This window comes from Neovison vison, chromosome 2, assembly GCF_020171115.1.
Source record: "Neovison vison isolate M4711 chromosome 2, ASM_NN_V1, whole genome shotgun sequence".
In the NCBI taxonomy this organism is placed as follows: domain Eukaryota; kingdom Metazoa; phylum Chordata; class Mammalia; order Carnivora; family Mustelidae; genus Neogale; species Neogale vison.
The window spans coordinates 42,460,484-42,476,742 of record NC_058092.1 but is presented as its reverse complement, the minus strand read 5'-3'; the positions used below and the strand labels follow the sequence as shown (position 1 = coordinate 42,476,742).

The window sequence follows — 16,259 nt, the reverse complement described above, 5'->3', positions numbered from 1 at the left end:
GCCATGTGATCAGAGTGGAGCACTTATATTCTAAGGGATTAGAGGAAGGGGTCTTCTAACCGGGCTTTCCCATCTCACTGAAATGGGTCACCCCTTCTGTGGGAGAAGTCTACCAGAGGCAGGGGCTCAGATAGCCCTTGGGACATTCAGAAATACACTGGACAACAATGAGTTCAGTTGAACACCCACTCTGAGCCAAGCATTTCCTATACTCAAAGAGGGATAAGGCAATATCAATATCAAGGAAAGTGAGAATATTTTTTACCTGTGCAATGGGTAAAGAGAATATGGCAAGATATGGAGGAAAATGAGACACAAGGACTTGGAATGACAGATTAAGGAACTAAGCCTTTACTCCAAGAATAGGAATGGAGGACACACTGAAGCAGAGAGATGATATGCTCAGATTTGCTTCTGGAACATCATTTAGCTTGTGACATGAAGGATGGATTGGAGAAGGGAGCTGGAACCAAGCTGATGAGCAAGAAGGATGATAAGTCTTTTTTTTTTTTTTTTTAAGATTTTATTTATTTATTTGACAGGGAGAAATCACAAGTAGACGGAGAGGCAGGCAGAGAGAGAGAGAGGGAAGCAGGCTCCCCGCTGAGCAGAGAGCCCGATGCGGGACTCGATCCCAGGACCCCGAGATCATGACCTGAGCCGAAGGCAGCGGCTTAACCCACTGAGCCACCCAGGCGCCCGATAAGTCTTGAGTTAGGATAATGGTAGCAGGAAAGAACAGGGAGAGATTTGAAAGATGTTAAGGTGTGGGGGTTTTTGTTCCAGAACCCAACTATTGGGGCTATTTGTTCTCCCCTTCTTCTATGTTAATGAAACTCCCAGTTTTCATCTGGGCACATTACCATACAAATAAAAACTTTATTTCTCAGTCATCCTTGTCTGAGTGGCTATTTGGTCAAGTTCGTCTGACCTGTAGGATGGTCAAGTTCGTCTGACCTGTGGGATGTGCTATAGTGCCCTCACTTAAAAGTATAGGGTTGAGGGTGCCTGGTGGTGAGCTCCAACTCTGGTGTCAGCTCAGGTCATCATCTCAGGATGTTGGGATCGAGCCCCATATCAGGTTCTGTGCTCAGCACAGAGTCTGCTTGAGATTCTCTCTCTCCCTCTCTCTCTGCCCCATCCCTGCTCACACGTCCTCAATAAATAACATAACATAACATAATATAACACAAATACATAACATCTTTTTTTTTTTTTAAAGATTTTCTTTATTTATTTGTCAGAGAGAGAGGGAGAGAGAGCGAGCACAGGCAGACAGAGAGGCAGGCAGAGGCAGAGGCAGAGGGAGAAGCAGGCTCCCTGCCGAGCAAGGAACCCGATGTGGGACTCGATCCCAGGATGCTGGGATCATGACCTGAGCCGAAGGCAGCTGCTTAACAAACTGAGCCACCCAGGCATCCCCATAAAATCTTTTTTATAAAAAAAAGGACTAGGGTTGAGGTGGCCAGCTGTCTTGGGTTATGCAGGTGATGGCAATATCCTGAGGATGGAAGAGCCATTAACCTGGCTAAAGGTCCTTTACATAGGCTAGAAATAAACTTTAACTTAATTTGAGGATGTGTTTACTTTGGGTTCCTGTTATAGCTCACAAATCTCCATCCTAACACAAAGCTCTCACAGGTGAGAGCTAAGATGTAGGGACTAAAGGAAATGTGGGGAAGAGAGGAAGCTGCAGAGGTTTTTGTGAGACATAAGGCAGTGTTTCATTTTTGAAATGTACCTTTTTTTAAAAAAAGATTTTATTTATTTATTTGAGAGAGAGACAATGAGAGAGAGAGCATGAGAGGAGAGAGGTCAACAGGAGAAGCAGACTCCCTAAGCTGAAGGTAGTCGCTTAACCAACTGAGCCACCCAGGCGCCCCTGAAATGTACCCTTTTGACCACCTGCTGTGTCATCTGTCAGGGTGGAGTCCACTTGGTGATTCGTAGGGACCCAGGCCTTGGCAATCCCCTCCCTCAGCTGCCAGGCTGGCCTTGCTGGAACTGGGATCTGCCAGGTCCGCCTGCTTTCCACAAGAATCTCCATGGTGATCCCTCCTCCGGGAAGCCAGAGCAATCTGGCTATCTGTAGTTCAGTGTCTGTCTCTGCCCTGGAGTTTATTTCTGGCCTTCAGACTTGGAACTGAAGACAGGCTCTGTCATGCTAAGTCAGGTCACCTTCATTTTTTACCTGGATTCCACAAGGCCTGCACGGTCTGGCCCCTGACTACCTCTCTTGCCCTTCACCTTATCACATGGCTCCAGATAGCACTGGCTCCTTCCTATTGAGCATCTTCCTTCCTTAGGGTCTCCATCTACTTAAGAACTTCCCACTTCTTTCCCCTAACTCTTTTTTTATTTTTTTGTGAAGATTTTCTTTATTTATCTGAGAGAGAGAGAGCGCGAGCAAGCATACAAGCGGAGAGAAAAGCAGATTCCCTGCTGAGCAGAATGCCGGATGTCAATGTTGGGCTCCAACCCAGGACCCTGGGATCATGACCTGAACGAAGGCAGACGCTTAACTCATTGAGCCACCCAAGCAACCCTCTTTCCTCTAACTTTTATTAAAATTTCAGCTCTTGGGCCCCTGGGTGGCTCAGTCAGTTAGGCATCTGCCTTTGGCTCAGCAGGGAGTCTGCTTCTCCCTCTCTCTCAGCCCCTCCCCACCTTGTGCACTCTCTCTCTCAAATAAACGAACTAAATCTTATAAATAAATAAATAAAATTTCCGCTCTTGGCTTAAATGTCATTCCTTAGGGAGACCTCTGAACTCCAGAATAGCTCCAGGGCCAGCCTCCCTGTACTTCCTCCTTGTGCTTGTCATAATTATGTAATAATTGGTGTAATTATTTGTTTAATGCTTATCTTTCCCACTATTGTTTGTCTTTCCCACTATTCTCTAAGTAACGTGGCAGCTGAAAACAGGCCTGTTTCATTCACTGATATATCCCTAGACCCTAGTGCAGAACTTGACACATAAACGGGGCTCAAGAAATATTTGTTGATGAATGAATGTCCCTTTCAACCATAACTTTCCAGGAAGTACCCTCATAGTCATACTCTCCTCTCAGCACATTCTAGCTCAGCTCAGAGAGGTAAATAAGCAATTAGGAGGGACCTCCCTTTCTTAGAGGACCCGGGACCAGTTGATGAAGGAGAGGTCAGCCAAACACAAAGGCCTTTGTCATATCCACAGCCAGAAGTGATCGCTCTCCAAACTCCTACCTGGTGGTCTCTGGATTGCTAATTTACTCTAAACTAATAGATAGCTAAGGGATCAGCATAGGATTTAAACAGACAACCAAAATATTGATTAATAATTAATCAATAGCTAAGGGATCAGCATAGGATTTAAACAGACAACCAAAATATTGATTAATAATTAAGGCTTGGCAGAAAGCTAAACTACTAAGTGCTAAGATAAAACCTGATAAATAAAATATATTGCTTATAAATAAAGTGTTAGAAAATAACTAAAGTGCTAGTAGAAAACCAGATATTAAGTACTCAAGTGTTAGCTAATTACCAAGGGATTAATTTAAAACTGAGTTGTTAGCAGATACTGGTTAGCCAATGACTAAGGTAACAGTTGATAAGGATTTAAAATGAAATTTTTTTTCCCTAGGGAAGTCTTGCACATTAGAGGGGACAATGGGAGCAGCAGAATGCTGAAAAAGCATAGGAATGAAGGCCTACTTGGGACTGCGAAATCCTCAGCTAGACTCTAAATTTCTGGGGGAAACTGCTCGTCTTTGGTTTCTAGATAGGTCCTAGTCAGGGACAGCAGGGAGTTGGTGCTCAGAATGCTTACTTTATAGTTTAATTATATATATCCTGAAGGCCAGGTGCTGGGCTAAGGAGAGAGGGGAAACCAGTCGCTTAAATAATAATAGTGTAGTAAGTGAGTGGTATGTGAAAGGAAAGGCTCTGGGGATTTGTGAAGGCTGAGTGGAAGGGAGAGAGGTGTGTCAGGGAGCGGTGATGAGTTAAGTTCTAGAAGCGTTGAACTGCAATGTCTGTAGACATGCCCACTAGGCAGGTGAATAGGAGCCCAGTGTAGATACAAGGTAGAGATTTGGGTGTCGGTAGGGCATACATGGTGGGGCGCCTCAGTGGCTCAGTTGGTTTAGTGCCTGACTCTTGATTTTGGCTCAAGTCATGATCTCACGGTTAAGAGACCAAGCTCCATCATGGGCTCTGTGCTCAGCTTGGAGAGTGCTAGAGATTCTCTCTCCCTTTCCCTCTGCCCCTCCCCCCACTAGCTCTAAATACATAAATATTTTATGTATTTTTTTAATTTCAATTTTTTAAGATTTTATTTATTTATTTGACAGAGACAAAGTGAGAGAGGGAACATAGCAGAAGGAGTGGGAGAGGGAGAAGCAGAGATCCTGATGAGGGGCTCCATCCCAGGACCCTGGGATCATGACCTGAACCAAAGGCAGACGCTTACCGACTGAGCCACCCGGGTGCCCCATTAATAAAATCTTTTTAAAAATAGGGCATTGGGGAGCCTGGGTGGCTCAGTGGGTTAATGCCTCTGCCTTTGGCTCAGGTCATGATCTCGGGGTCCTGGGATCGAGCCCCATGTCGGGCTCTCTGCTTAGTGGGGAGTCTGCTTCCCCCCCTCCGCCTGCCTCTCTGCCTCCTTGTGATTTGTCTGTCAAATAAATAAATAAAATCTTAAAAAAAAAATAGGGCATTGATGATGGTCAAACTATGAGGAAAAATGAGATGGCTGAAGAAGAGTACATGGAGTGAGAAGAAGGACCAGCCTGGTACTCCAAGGAAGAGCAACCGGGAAGGAGTGGGCAGGAGGAAGAGACATCAACAGATCTGAAAAGGAAGGAGCCCTCAAAGAGAAAAGCATAAAACCAGGAAAGATAGTGGCATGAAAGGGAAGAGAATGTGTCAGGGAGAAGAGTGCAGTCAGCAATGTCAGATGTGGCTGAGAGGTCCAGCAAGACAGGTCAGAGATGTCCACTGAGAATGTGGTTCTGAGGTGTCCATCACGAACATTTCTATGATTGCTGCATTTCACTGTGTGTGTGTATGTGTGTGTGTGTATACGCATAGCATATGCAGAGCTGAAACTTGGAGCAGGTTGTGTAAGGGCAGGCTGGAGACTACCATCGTGGGGCCTGTGGTCGGCTCGCAGAGAGCCTTCATTTACTCTGGGTAGCTTTTGAGGGGGACCACTAAGGGACACTGCAAAAACTATAAGCACAGTTCAAACTTTTCATTGTCCAGTGGGAAAATGGAAGACAGCAGAGAGGAAACAATTTGCTCAGTCCTTGAGTCAGGGGCACAGCCAGGACTTAAATCTGAGTCTGCCTTCTAGAAAAGTGACCTTGGGAGAAGTGGACATGAAATTCTTATGGTTAATGAATTATCAATCAGTAACTTTGCCCATTACTTCAGTTTTTAGCTGCCTCTTTTTGTATTTCTATAAAGAGTGAAATACATATTTTACATTCAAAATTCAACCATTAGAGAAATAATTAACAAAGACTGTGAAGGTCTCCTGTTATCCCCTCTTTCCCCTGACTCCCTCATTGACACCCACCATTAATAGTTTGGTCTAGGGGGACCTAGTTGGTTAAGCATCTGACTTTGGCTCAGGTCCTAATCTCAGGGTCCTGAGATTGAGGCCTGCATCACCTCAGTGCTGGGCTCCCTGCTCAGGGATTGGGGAGTCTGCCTGCCCCTCTGCTCCTCCTCCGCATGCTCCCTCTCTCAAATAAATAGAATCTTCAAAAAAAAAAAAAAAAAAGAAAGAAAGAAAAGAAAAGAAAAAAGAAATAGTTTGGTTTATATTCCTCTCTCTCTCACTTAATATAGAAAAGTTTTGATAAAAATATTACACTTCTTGGGGTACCTAGATGGCTCAGTTGGTTAAGCAACTGCCTTCAGCTTGGGTCATGATCCTAGAATCCCAGGATCAAATCCCACATGGGGCTCCCTTCTCAGCCGGGAGTCTGCTTCTCCCTCTGACCTCCCTCACTCCATGCTCTCTCTCTTACTCATTCTCTCTCTCTCTCAAATAAATAAATAAAATTTTTTAAAAATTATACTTCTTTATACTGGATTTTTTAAAAAAGATTTTATTTTTAAGTAATCTCTATACCCAACATGGGGTTCGAACTTACAACCCCAAGATCAAGAGTCACATGCTCTACAGACTGAGCAGCCAGGCACCCCATACTAGAGTTTTGTGTGTGTGCATATATTCATTCTGTTTTACAAGTTGCCCTTTTATCACTTCTGGACAACTTTTTCTATGGTAGCATATAGAAATCTACTTCACTCATTTTGGGGCACCTGGCTGGCTCAGTCAGTAGAGTGTGTGACTCTTGGTCTCAGGGTTGAGTTCAAGCCCCACATTGGGTATAACATTTTTTTAAAAAACTAAAAAAAAAAAAAATTAAAATAAGGGGTGCCTGGGTGGCTCAGTGGGTTAAAGCCTCTGCCTTCGGCTCAGATCATGATCCCAGGGTCCTGGGATCCAGCCCCGTGTCGGGCTCTCTGCTCGGCAAGGAGCCTGCTTCCCCCTCTCTCTGTCTCTGCCTGCCTCTCTGCTTACTTGTGATCCCTGTCTGTCAAATAAATAAATAAAATCTTTTTTAAAAAATTAAAATGAGAAGAATTAATTATATTTTTTGAAATATTTTATTTTTAAGTAATCTCTACACCCAATGTGGGGCTCAAAACAACCCTGAGACCAAGAGTTGCATGGTCTACTGACAGAGCCAGTCAGGTGCCCCTAATTCATTCATTTTAATAACTGTATTAGTGTGCCATTTGGATTTGTACCATAATTCATTATCAGGCCATATTGATGGATACAGGGTTGCATCCAATTTTCACTATTGGATACTTGTCTTGTTTTTCATTTCTTCGTATAAGGAGGCTCCATACCTAGTATAGAGCCCAACACAGGGCTTGAACTCACAACCATGAGATCAAGAGTCAGATGCTTAACCTACTGAGCCACCAAGTTGTCCCTCCAGTTTTCACTAGTATGAACAATGTACATACATATTATTGTACATATATATTTGCACAGTTTGGGAGACTTCTAGGACGAAAAATGATGTAAGATACTGCCAAATCATCATCTAAAAACTTGTGCCACCAACAGTTACTATGTATTGTCCCACCAACAGTTACTATGAATGCCATTTCCCCACATCCTTACCAACTATGGGTATTATCATTTAAAACAATCTTTCCAACTTTAATGAGGCTGAGTATCTTCTCATATCCTTATTATCCATCTACATTATTCCGTGAATTATCTATTCACATCCTTTGCCTATTTGTTATTATAGTGTAGTTTTGGTCTGTGAATTCTTATTGGGCAATAATCATTGGCTTGATAAAAAAAATTAGGAAGTCTTTGTACCAAATTGCTGACAGTATTTATTTACCTCCAGGGAGTGAGATATAGAAAATAAGAGGGATATCTTCATTTTTATTTTATATCATCCTGTATTATTTTACAATCTATTTGCATTACTTTGTGATTTAAAAAAAACACAGAGGAAATCAATTACAGTAACAAATAAATCTTTGGCCTTGGATTCTCAATGGCTGGAAATTCCTGTTGGGCAAAAGTTTTTATTGATTACAAATTATTTTATGGTTTATATGCAAAAAAAATTTATTGAATGCCTCCTAGTGAACTGGCACTGCCCTAGGCACTTTCATAGATCTTTCATCCTCATCCTCACAACAGCCCTGTGAGGTAGGAATTGGTCCCATTTTACAGAGTTCTTAATAGGCAGGAGATTATTTCTTGATATACTTCTATTTGCCACATGTTTTCATGGGCTAGAGGTTCTTACTCGCTGGTGATTCATTGGTCAAGAGCTCTTATTGTCCAAGAGTTCCTATAGGTTGTTCTAAGACTCAAATAACCCAAATACTAGAAATCCCTCCCCCCCCCATAGATGTGATAGGGTAGGTGGGTTAAAAATGGAGGAAGGAGAGTCCATAGTCCTCCCTCTAAGCACCACTGAGCACCACTGAGTTTGCTTTGGTCACCCATTCAAGGTGGAGGATGGCAGGGGTGGGAGGACGGGGGAGAGGAGAGAAAGTGGTTATAAATCTTCTCGCTTCTTCAGGATGAGCTTCCTCACGAGTGCTGTGATCTGGGGCCTGATCTCCTCCACCGACACAGTTGGGTCCCAAGCCCCGACTACCTTTCCATCTGGGGCCACTAGGTACTTCCAGAAGTTCCAGGTGGGCTCCTTCCCAGAAGTCTCTAGAGAAAAAGGAAGAAGGAGAGCAAAGTGTGCTTCCCTGTGCCCCATCTCCTGGAATTCCACTACTGGTGTCCATCCTTCCCTTGAAGCAGTGGTTCTATTAGTTAGAATTAACTAAAGAACTTTTAAATATCATGATGCCCATGGGGCACCTGGGTGGCTCAGTTGGTTAAGTGTCTGCCTTCAGCTTAAGTCATGATCTTGGGGTCCTGAAATCGAGCCCTGCATTGGGCTCCCTGCTCAGCGGGGTGTCTGCTTCTCTCTCTCTCTGCCCTTCCTCCCTGCTCATGCATGTGCTCTCTCTCTCTCAAGTAAATAAAATTTTTAAAATCAAATCAAATCAAACCCTGATGCCCAGTCCACACCCCAGACTACTTAAATCGGAATCTCTGGTGTTAAGATTTAGCCATCAGTATTACTTAAAAGCTCTCCAGGAAATGTCAGTATGGCCCCAAGGTTGAGAACTATTGCTTTAGGATTGTGAAGTGCTTGATAAAGCAGTATCAGATCCCCCTTTCGTAATGATCTCAAACTACTGAACAGTCTACACTCTATTCTCTAATGAAATCTTAATAGTTTCCAGATGTTAGTCTGTGGACTGGTTGCATCTGAATCATGGTGGTAGTGGTGGTATGGTGGGGGAGGGGGGTAAAAGCAGCAGATTCTTGGGCCCTGATTCAGTAGGTGTCAGTCTAAAGCACTTTTAAGAGCTCCCCAGTTGCTTCTCAAGCAGTGTTGGGTTTGATCTATAACTATGGGAACTGGAAAGGAACTAATAAAAACACACGGGGGGAAAAAAGCAAATATTAGGATTGACCCATAGAGCAAAATTCAGATCTGCCTCAGTAAGGGATCTTTTGTTTGCTACACTGTTGTTTTTCATTTACTCTTCCAAATAAATGGGGGGTGGTGGTGAGGGATAGGAAGGCAGTCAGAAGCATGGAATAGAAGGCAAAAATGGAGCCCCCAAAAGGAAGAGGAAGGCCCAAGGGAGGAAACAGGACCACAGCACAGTGACAAGCTTGGCCCATGACCCTGTCTTGTGGTTCTGAGGCTCCTGGGGATGCAGAAGGGATCTATTTCTGAAATATTAAGATCTGGTATTTTGGGCTCCAAAGGTTTCCCTCCCATGGTCTACAAACTTTGCCCCTAACTCAGGAAAGGAGATACCTGTCAGCCATCTTGGTCAGCCTTCTCCAGGCATGCGGCATCCCTTGTCTGTGCCTTGGTTTCTCTAACCTAAGTCCATAACCTCGACTAATTCATGTTGACTAAATCTGAGGGCCCAATCTCCTTTTAAGAACCCCTGCGTATGAAAACAGGATCCCAGAGAAGTCTGCAAGAGTAAGGGAGAACCTCAAGGCAGCGGGGTGAGGTGGGGTTAGAGATATTCTCAGGTAGGAATACCTCTCAGCCCACCCTCAAAGATTAGTGCTGGAACAGACCACGAACCTACATGCAGGGGTCTGGAAGGGACCCCAGGTCACCCAGCCCTCCAGTGGCTTCTGCTGCCCAGGGATCCATGACCTCAGCCAGCTACAGGAAGATGAGGGAAAGGATCAGGACTCACGGATCAGGTACTTGAAGGCAGGGTGGGCACCGGTGCCAGTGACTGCGACCTTGCTAAACATGGGGAAAGAAACACTGTAGGTGCGGCGGGCGAAGCTCTCGATCTCCTTGTTGCTGTCGGGCTCCTGCTGGCCGAACTGGTTGCAGGGGAAGGCAAGCACATTGAAGTGGTGGGGCCCCAGGTCCCGTTGCAGCTGCTGCAAGGCTCGGTAGTGCTGGTCCGTGAAGCCGCACTCGCTAGCCACATTCACCACCAGGGACACCTGGGCGCCAAAAACAAAACCCAGACACATACACAACCCAGTGACGAGTCATGCACTTGTACATGACCTAACACGCCCACACAGTGAGCCCCCCAATAATTAATGCTTTCTCATAAATACAAAGACACAACGTACACATATGTAAACATGCAGTCCTCACACAGATAGAAGAACACATGCAGGCACAAATGAAATCAAACACGCAGATATGTGTGCACGCACATACATGAACACACATGAGGATGAGAACACACTCTCCATAAATGGGGATGCGTATGCCCCAAGACACAAAATATATCAGAGCACATCACACGTGCCCATAAACACACACATTTACAGAAAGAGACGCACACGCTGGTGAGCTCCCATCAGGAGGTAATGTGGAGGAGTGGAAAGGCAGATCTGGGTTCAATTTCTGGCTCAGTCATCCGCCACTCATCACTTTAGATGGTCTCCCTTGTAATAAACTCACTGTGAACCCACTGAAGGCTACGCCTGCTTCACTCCTGGGCTTAACACATGGAAAAGAAAGCAGAAAGTGTGTGCAGAATGAATAAGTTAGTGTGCACACAGTCACCTGCTGCGGTATATAGACAGACATGGGTTTTTTTCATAAAAGGACCCCACGGCAATCCATCCCATTTTGCCCCTCTCCCTCCAGGGCACAAATATCACTTTCTTGAGTCTAACTTAACTTATCCTTAAATTTATTATCACCTTATAATAAATGCATTTATTTATAGCCTCTAGGTGATAAATACAAAGCTGGCTGGCTTTATTATAACTGCAGTTATAATACTGCAGTTAGAATTTTGGCACCAGTGCTGTTTTTAGCTTCTAGTTATACATTGTTAAAGAATTCTTAAATCTGGGGCGCCTGGGTGGCTCAGTGGGTTAAGCGTCTGCCTTTAGCTCAGGTCATGATCCTGAGGTCCTGGGATCCAGCCCCACATCAGGCTCTCTGCTCAGCAGGGACTCTGCTTCTTCCTCTGTGCTCTCTCTCTCTCAAATAAATAAAATCTTAAAAAAAAAAAAATTGCTAAATCTTACCCTGTGTCTGGGCCGCCTGACCCTATCTCTTTGGCCGCTTTTCTAGAAGAGCAGGGATTATACTAGCTGTCTCTGTAAAGAGGGCCACCTCCCAGGGGCAGTCTCACACTAGGCATGCACAGGCACAAACTGCTCAGGCCATGCAGAGTTTCTTACCTCAGTACTAGGGACATTTTGAACTAGATATTTCTTTATTATGCAGGGGCTATCCTATTCATTGTAGGAAGCTTAGCAGCACCCCTGGCCTCTACCCACCAGATGTCTAGTTTTGGCAGTCAAAAATGTCTCCAAACATTGCTGGATGTCTCCTAGAGGAGTTGACAACTACTTGGCTGGATGATGAGTTATAACTCTCCTACCCTGCCTCCACCAGACAAGGAAGGACCCATCCTATGGAGCCACAGGCCTTTAGTACAACCTCCCTCATTGGTGTCAGCATGTCATATTCTGCCTGTGGTGGTGAGAAACTAGGACCCTTAACTCCCTTCCCTAGTTAGCGGTCTTCCTCTTTCTTTCTTCTTCTTGTTCTGCCCATGGGTCCTGTCCTCATGCTTGAATTAAAGCACCTTTTTGCACCAGACTGGATACCTGGACAATGAGAACATTAAAGGTTTCTTATTTTTAACCTACATTTGTGCATCTGCCCACTCTTTTAGAAAGAGGGAAATTCGGTTTCTAGTTCCATTCCTGAAACCAAAAAGTTTATCCTTAAAGTGACCAAAACACACCCAAATACACATAGCTAATTTATATATATGTCTAGCCAAACACACAGACTCAGGTGTGCACACAGAAGTAAACAAACCATTCGCATATATGCTACACTCAGGCCCACAGGTACATAAGGTCACACCTGAGACAAGTGCTTTCCCAGGTGGTCACCTATTCATCCATACTCAACACTGGTCTAAATGACAGCCTTCCCAGTTAGCCTGAGAGCACAAACCGTAACCTCTTGTTCATGGCTTTGTCTCCAGGTTTGGACCCAGTGCCAGGCAGGTACTGGGAGCCAGGAAATCTTTTTCAATTTTTTAAAAAAGACTATTAAGATACACATAATGAGTCAGTAATTATTTACAGGTAAATGAATGACCCCTATTGTCCAAGTAGTAGACCCAGCTTGGATTAATTCACAGAATCCTTTACAGCTTCCTTGGAACGACTATTTCTGGTTTCCCTTTAAACCTCGCAATTATGGGCTTGGGCTTTGGACCTGGACTGCCTGGGTTCAAATTCTTACTTTATCTCTTGGTAGGTATGTGATTTTGTTCTGTTTGTTTGTTTGTTTCAATTCCTTTCGGATTGATTTCTTGGCTTCTCATTCCCGTGCTTTTTAGGATTTACCAATGACCTAGAGTATTAAGCACTCAGAATTCTGGGATCACTTCTCTGGGTCATTTTTCTCCAAGATTTCTGTTCCTCGCATTCTGAGTGCCTTATTAATTCTAAAAATAAATAGACTTTGCTCTATTTATGTCTTAGCACTTAGTACCACTGTACTAGGAATTACCTTGTTCACTTCTCTGTTTCTGTTTATGGTCTCTCTCTTTTCCATTTCATATAAGCTCTATTAAAGTGGAAACTTGTTTGTTTTGTTCACCACTGTATCCCGAGCACCGGCCTAGTACTTAGCATACAGTAGGTGCTCAATAATAATAAATGAATGAATGAATGAATGAATGAATGATTTAGCAGAGCTAAATCTGGAGCTCTCTGTCAGCCTGCACTAGAAGGAAGGTAAGACCTGACTGGGAATGGGCCCTACTCTTACTGGCTTTTTGTCCTCAGTCCTGGATGAGTTTCCTGCTGGGGCCCACCAAACACAGGTATAGAGCACTCTACCAGGTTCTTCTGATGTAGGAAAATGTTGAGTTTCAGAGCCAACAGCCAAGAAAGAATTCTTGAGAAGTCTGGTGCAAAAAGGTGCTTTAATTCAAGCATGAGGACAGGACCCATGGGTAGAACGAGCTGTACTGGGGTCATGAGCTGTGGCTGATTATATACTTTCAGGTTGAGATGGGGTTAGGGACAGCACAAGCCTCCAAGGTATTTTGGAAACAAGGTTTCCAGGATCCTGAGGGGGCTAGCCATTGTTGGGAAAAGGTCATTTATTACTGTTTAGTAAAAACTCAGTCCTGAGACCCTCCATATGTATATCAGTAGGTCATTTGCTTGGAGGATGATTGGTGACATATATCTTAGAGGGTAGAGACAAAGGAAGTTTCCAAAGGAATTTTTGTATGTTAAAGTAGACACACAGGATCCTGGGGGGTCAGGCTAAGATTGCCTCTTGCCCTTAGCAAAGTGTCAGCATCGAGGTAGCTGAGCTCCTAGAAGAACATCACTCTACCTGTTTCAAGGACTTGTCAATGGGCTGTAGGCAGTAAGGAAACTTAATTTTTTCTTTTGCCTTTGTTTCCCATATCACTTCCACACTATCATCTCATTTGAAATTCACAACACCTTGGGGAACAATCAGGACACAGAATATTGCCCCCAGGATTCCCAGCATAACTGGGCATTTTAAGGTTTAGAAAGTGCATTCTTCACTAAAGACTTTCTCCCAGGAGAAAAATGCTGATAGCCATTTTTGTGCAGTCCTTCCAAATCTGGATGCTGTCCCTATGTGTCCATTACCAACTCCTGACCTTTCCCACAACAAGGCCCTAACTAGGTTCATTTCTTTCTTTTCTTTCCTTCTTTTTTTGGTCTCCGGTCCATCTTGGGAAATGGACTTTGAGCACTCTTCATTACACCCTGTGCAAAATCTAGGCCTCTGAATATAGTGTTCAAGGCTCCTCTCGGGCCCTCCCTACTCCCTTCAGCCTCATCTTCTACCACTAAGCCTCGAGTTTTATATTTCTGCAAGCAGAACCCTTGAAGCCCACCCACCCATCCTCCGTCCTCCTTGCTGTTTGCTTCTGAGCCTCGGTATGAACAGTTATTTGCCTGGAATGTTCTTGGTCTTGCCAAAACTCATCTTTGTTTCCAAGACTCACCCAGGCACATTTCTCTTTGAGTTCTCTCTGAGCTAAGGAGATAGCAGTTAGCCTGGGTGATGTGGAGCCCAGCCCCAGCTGCCATCTTAGGAGTTTGCCTAGAGAAGTCCACAGATGGGTGTGTGATTCTCCTCCAGGCTCTGTACTTTCCAGAGCTGTGTGACCCTGTGCAAATAACCTTTCCTCTGCTGGCCCCAGTGTCCCCTCTAAAGGGAGATCCGGCAAGGTCCCCGTGCATCTGAACAGATAACCTCCAATACACTGCGCATTCATTTTCACAGTGCTCTCATTAGATTCAAGAGCAGCAACAATCCCAGCTCCAGACGCGGAAACTGGGGGTAGGAGAGACAAAGGCGGCAGGATGCTGGGGTTACTTTCCGACCCGTGCATGACAAAGGCTGGGCCGAGACGATCAGCCTCTGGGAGAGGTCCGGACTCCAAAGCCCAACGTCGCTCGCTGGGTGGGAAATCCTCGTCCGCTGGGAGAGTTTCGGGTTTCACTGCGTGCCGGGGCAGTGCCACGTCGTCGCGGGACAGACCCAGAGCAGGATCTGGGGGCGCTGCACCCCGCGGGGAATGCCTGGGGTGGTGGGAGCCGGGGTAGAGCTGCGGAGCCTCCTCGGAGCCACACCCGCAGGGTCCTGGGTCGCGGGGCTCGAGCACCCAGGCCCTGCCCGGGAGGGGCCGAGGCTACCGCGGGCGGACACTCACCGAACCGCGGTACTTCTCCAGCGACACCAACTTGCCCCGGATGTTGACCGCCTTGAAGTCGTAGAAGTCCTGCTCCCGCTGCGCGTAGGCCGCGGCCGACAGGAGCAGCCACGCCGCCACCAGTGCAGCCACCATGACTGGCTCCCGAGCTGGCGGCGCCGCGAGGGCAAAATCGCGGCGGGGGGACCCAGCGTGGGGGGCGGGCGGAGGCGGCTCCGGCGCCGGGCGGCTGGGGAGGCTGGGCGCGCCCCCTCGCCTTCTGCCTCGCTGGCGCTGGAGCGCCGGGCTCTGGACCTCAGTCTCCCCACCGGCCCTGGGGGAGCGACCGACTGCGCGCCGGTTCCCGGGCCCCAGAAACATGGTTTGGGGATTCTGACCGCTGAGACCATTCTGATCAGTGACAGTGAGTCTTCTCCTTCCAGGATGCAGCGACTCGGTCGGGAAAGGGAGGTGAAAAACTGGATCAGAGAGCTCAGCTTTTAATGAGCTCAGTGACCGACCTTAAGCTGGTCACGCGACTTCAGTGGGCTTCAGCTTCTCCGTCCGTTCAGTGGAGGCTGGCTAGTCCCCCTTCCTGACGCCCCTAGACGATATAGAATGGGAATAACAGAAAAATGGAGGTGAAACAGACGGAAGAAAAAGAAACAAAGGCCAGACTTTGCTGCGGCCGGCAGAATTCCTGAGGCTTAGGGATTGTAACACTCCTACATCTCTCTCAAGGACTTCCTTTATTGCTTTACCGTTATAGCAATAGTTATAATATTGCTATTAATAGTTATTAATGTCACTTTCCCTGATAGCTGTAAACACTCCCCAAGATATATTTGCAATTACCTCCTGAGCATATGGCCCAATGAGAGACAACCGAAGGGTCCATGACTGATGTTTTCCTAGGCAGTAGTAAATAACCTTATCTTAGCAGCACCTAGCCCCCTCAAAGTCCTGGAAGCTTTTCTTCCAAATTCCTTAGAGACTTAGTTCATCCCCAAACTAACTAAAAAGGGTATCATCAGTCATGCAGTTCTTTCTGTCCACGGGTCCTGACCCCGCGCTTAGTAAAAGCATCTTTTTGCACCAAAAATGTCTCAAGAATCATTTCTTGACCATTTTCTCCTGGTCCATATCACTTCAGAGTGCTTTGTCAGCTGAAGGGTGCCTACAAACTTTAGGGGAATGAACGTACATTCCCTGAAAGAGATGGCACAAAGGGGAGAAAAGACAGAGGGCCTTTTGCAGGTGGGGTTTGGGGGAAGCAGATTCTGAAAGGAGGTTACAGTGCAGGAATTTATAAGGGAACACCTGTGGAATGAACACCCGTGGAAGGGAGGGAGGGAACAGGAGTGGGCACAAGTCCAGAGCTCCTTGCAGGCCCAAGGACAGTCTTGACTGACCCCATGGAGT

General features: G+C 45.8%; 2 protein-coding genes across 2 annotated transcripts in view; one reads left to right on the top strand and one right to left on the bottom strand.

Annotated features, from left to right (window-relative positions):
- TUT4 (terminal uridylyl transferase 4) overlaps positions 1-16,259 on the top strand; it is a 204,204-nt gene that overhangs the window by 5,585 nt on the left and 182,360 nt on the right. The gene's annotated exons all lie outside the window — the stretch shown is intronic.
- Positions 7,402-15,218, bottom strand: GPX7 (glutathione peroxidase 7). The gene is made up of 3 exons (XM_044238243.1): positions 14,859-15,218; positions 9,837-10,098; positions 7,402-8,265 (listed from the first exon to the last, which is right to left on the bottom strand). The coding sequence occupies exons 1-3, from the start codon at positions 15,216-15,218 to the stop codon at positions 8,102-8,104; spliced, it is 786 nt and encodes a 261-aa protein (XP_044094178.1). The 3' UTR covers positions 7,402-8,101.

Excerpts from the sequence above, each read along its gene's own strand:
- GPX7 (XM_044238243.1), bottom strand. The coding sequence starts at position 15,218 with ATGTTTCTGGGGCCCGGGAACCGGCGCGCAGTCGGTCGCTCCCCCAGG. Across the intron at positions 10,099-14,858 it reads TGGAGAAGTACCGCGGTTCG|GTGTCCCTGGTGGTGAATGT; the intron begins GTGAGTGTCCGC and ends TTTGGCGCCCAG. Across the intron at positions 8,266-9,836 it reads TGCCTTCAAGTACCTGATCC|AGACTTCTGGGAAGGAGCCC; the intron begins GTGAGTCCTGAT and ends CTTTTTCTCTAG.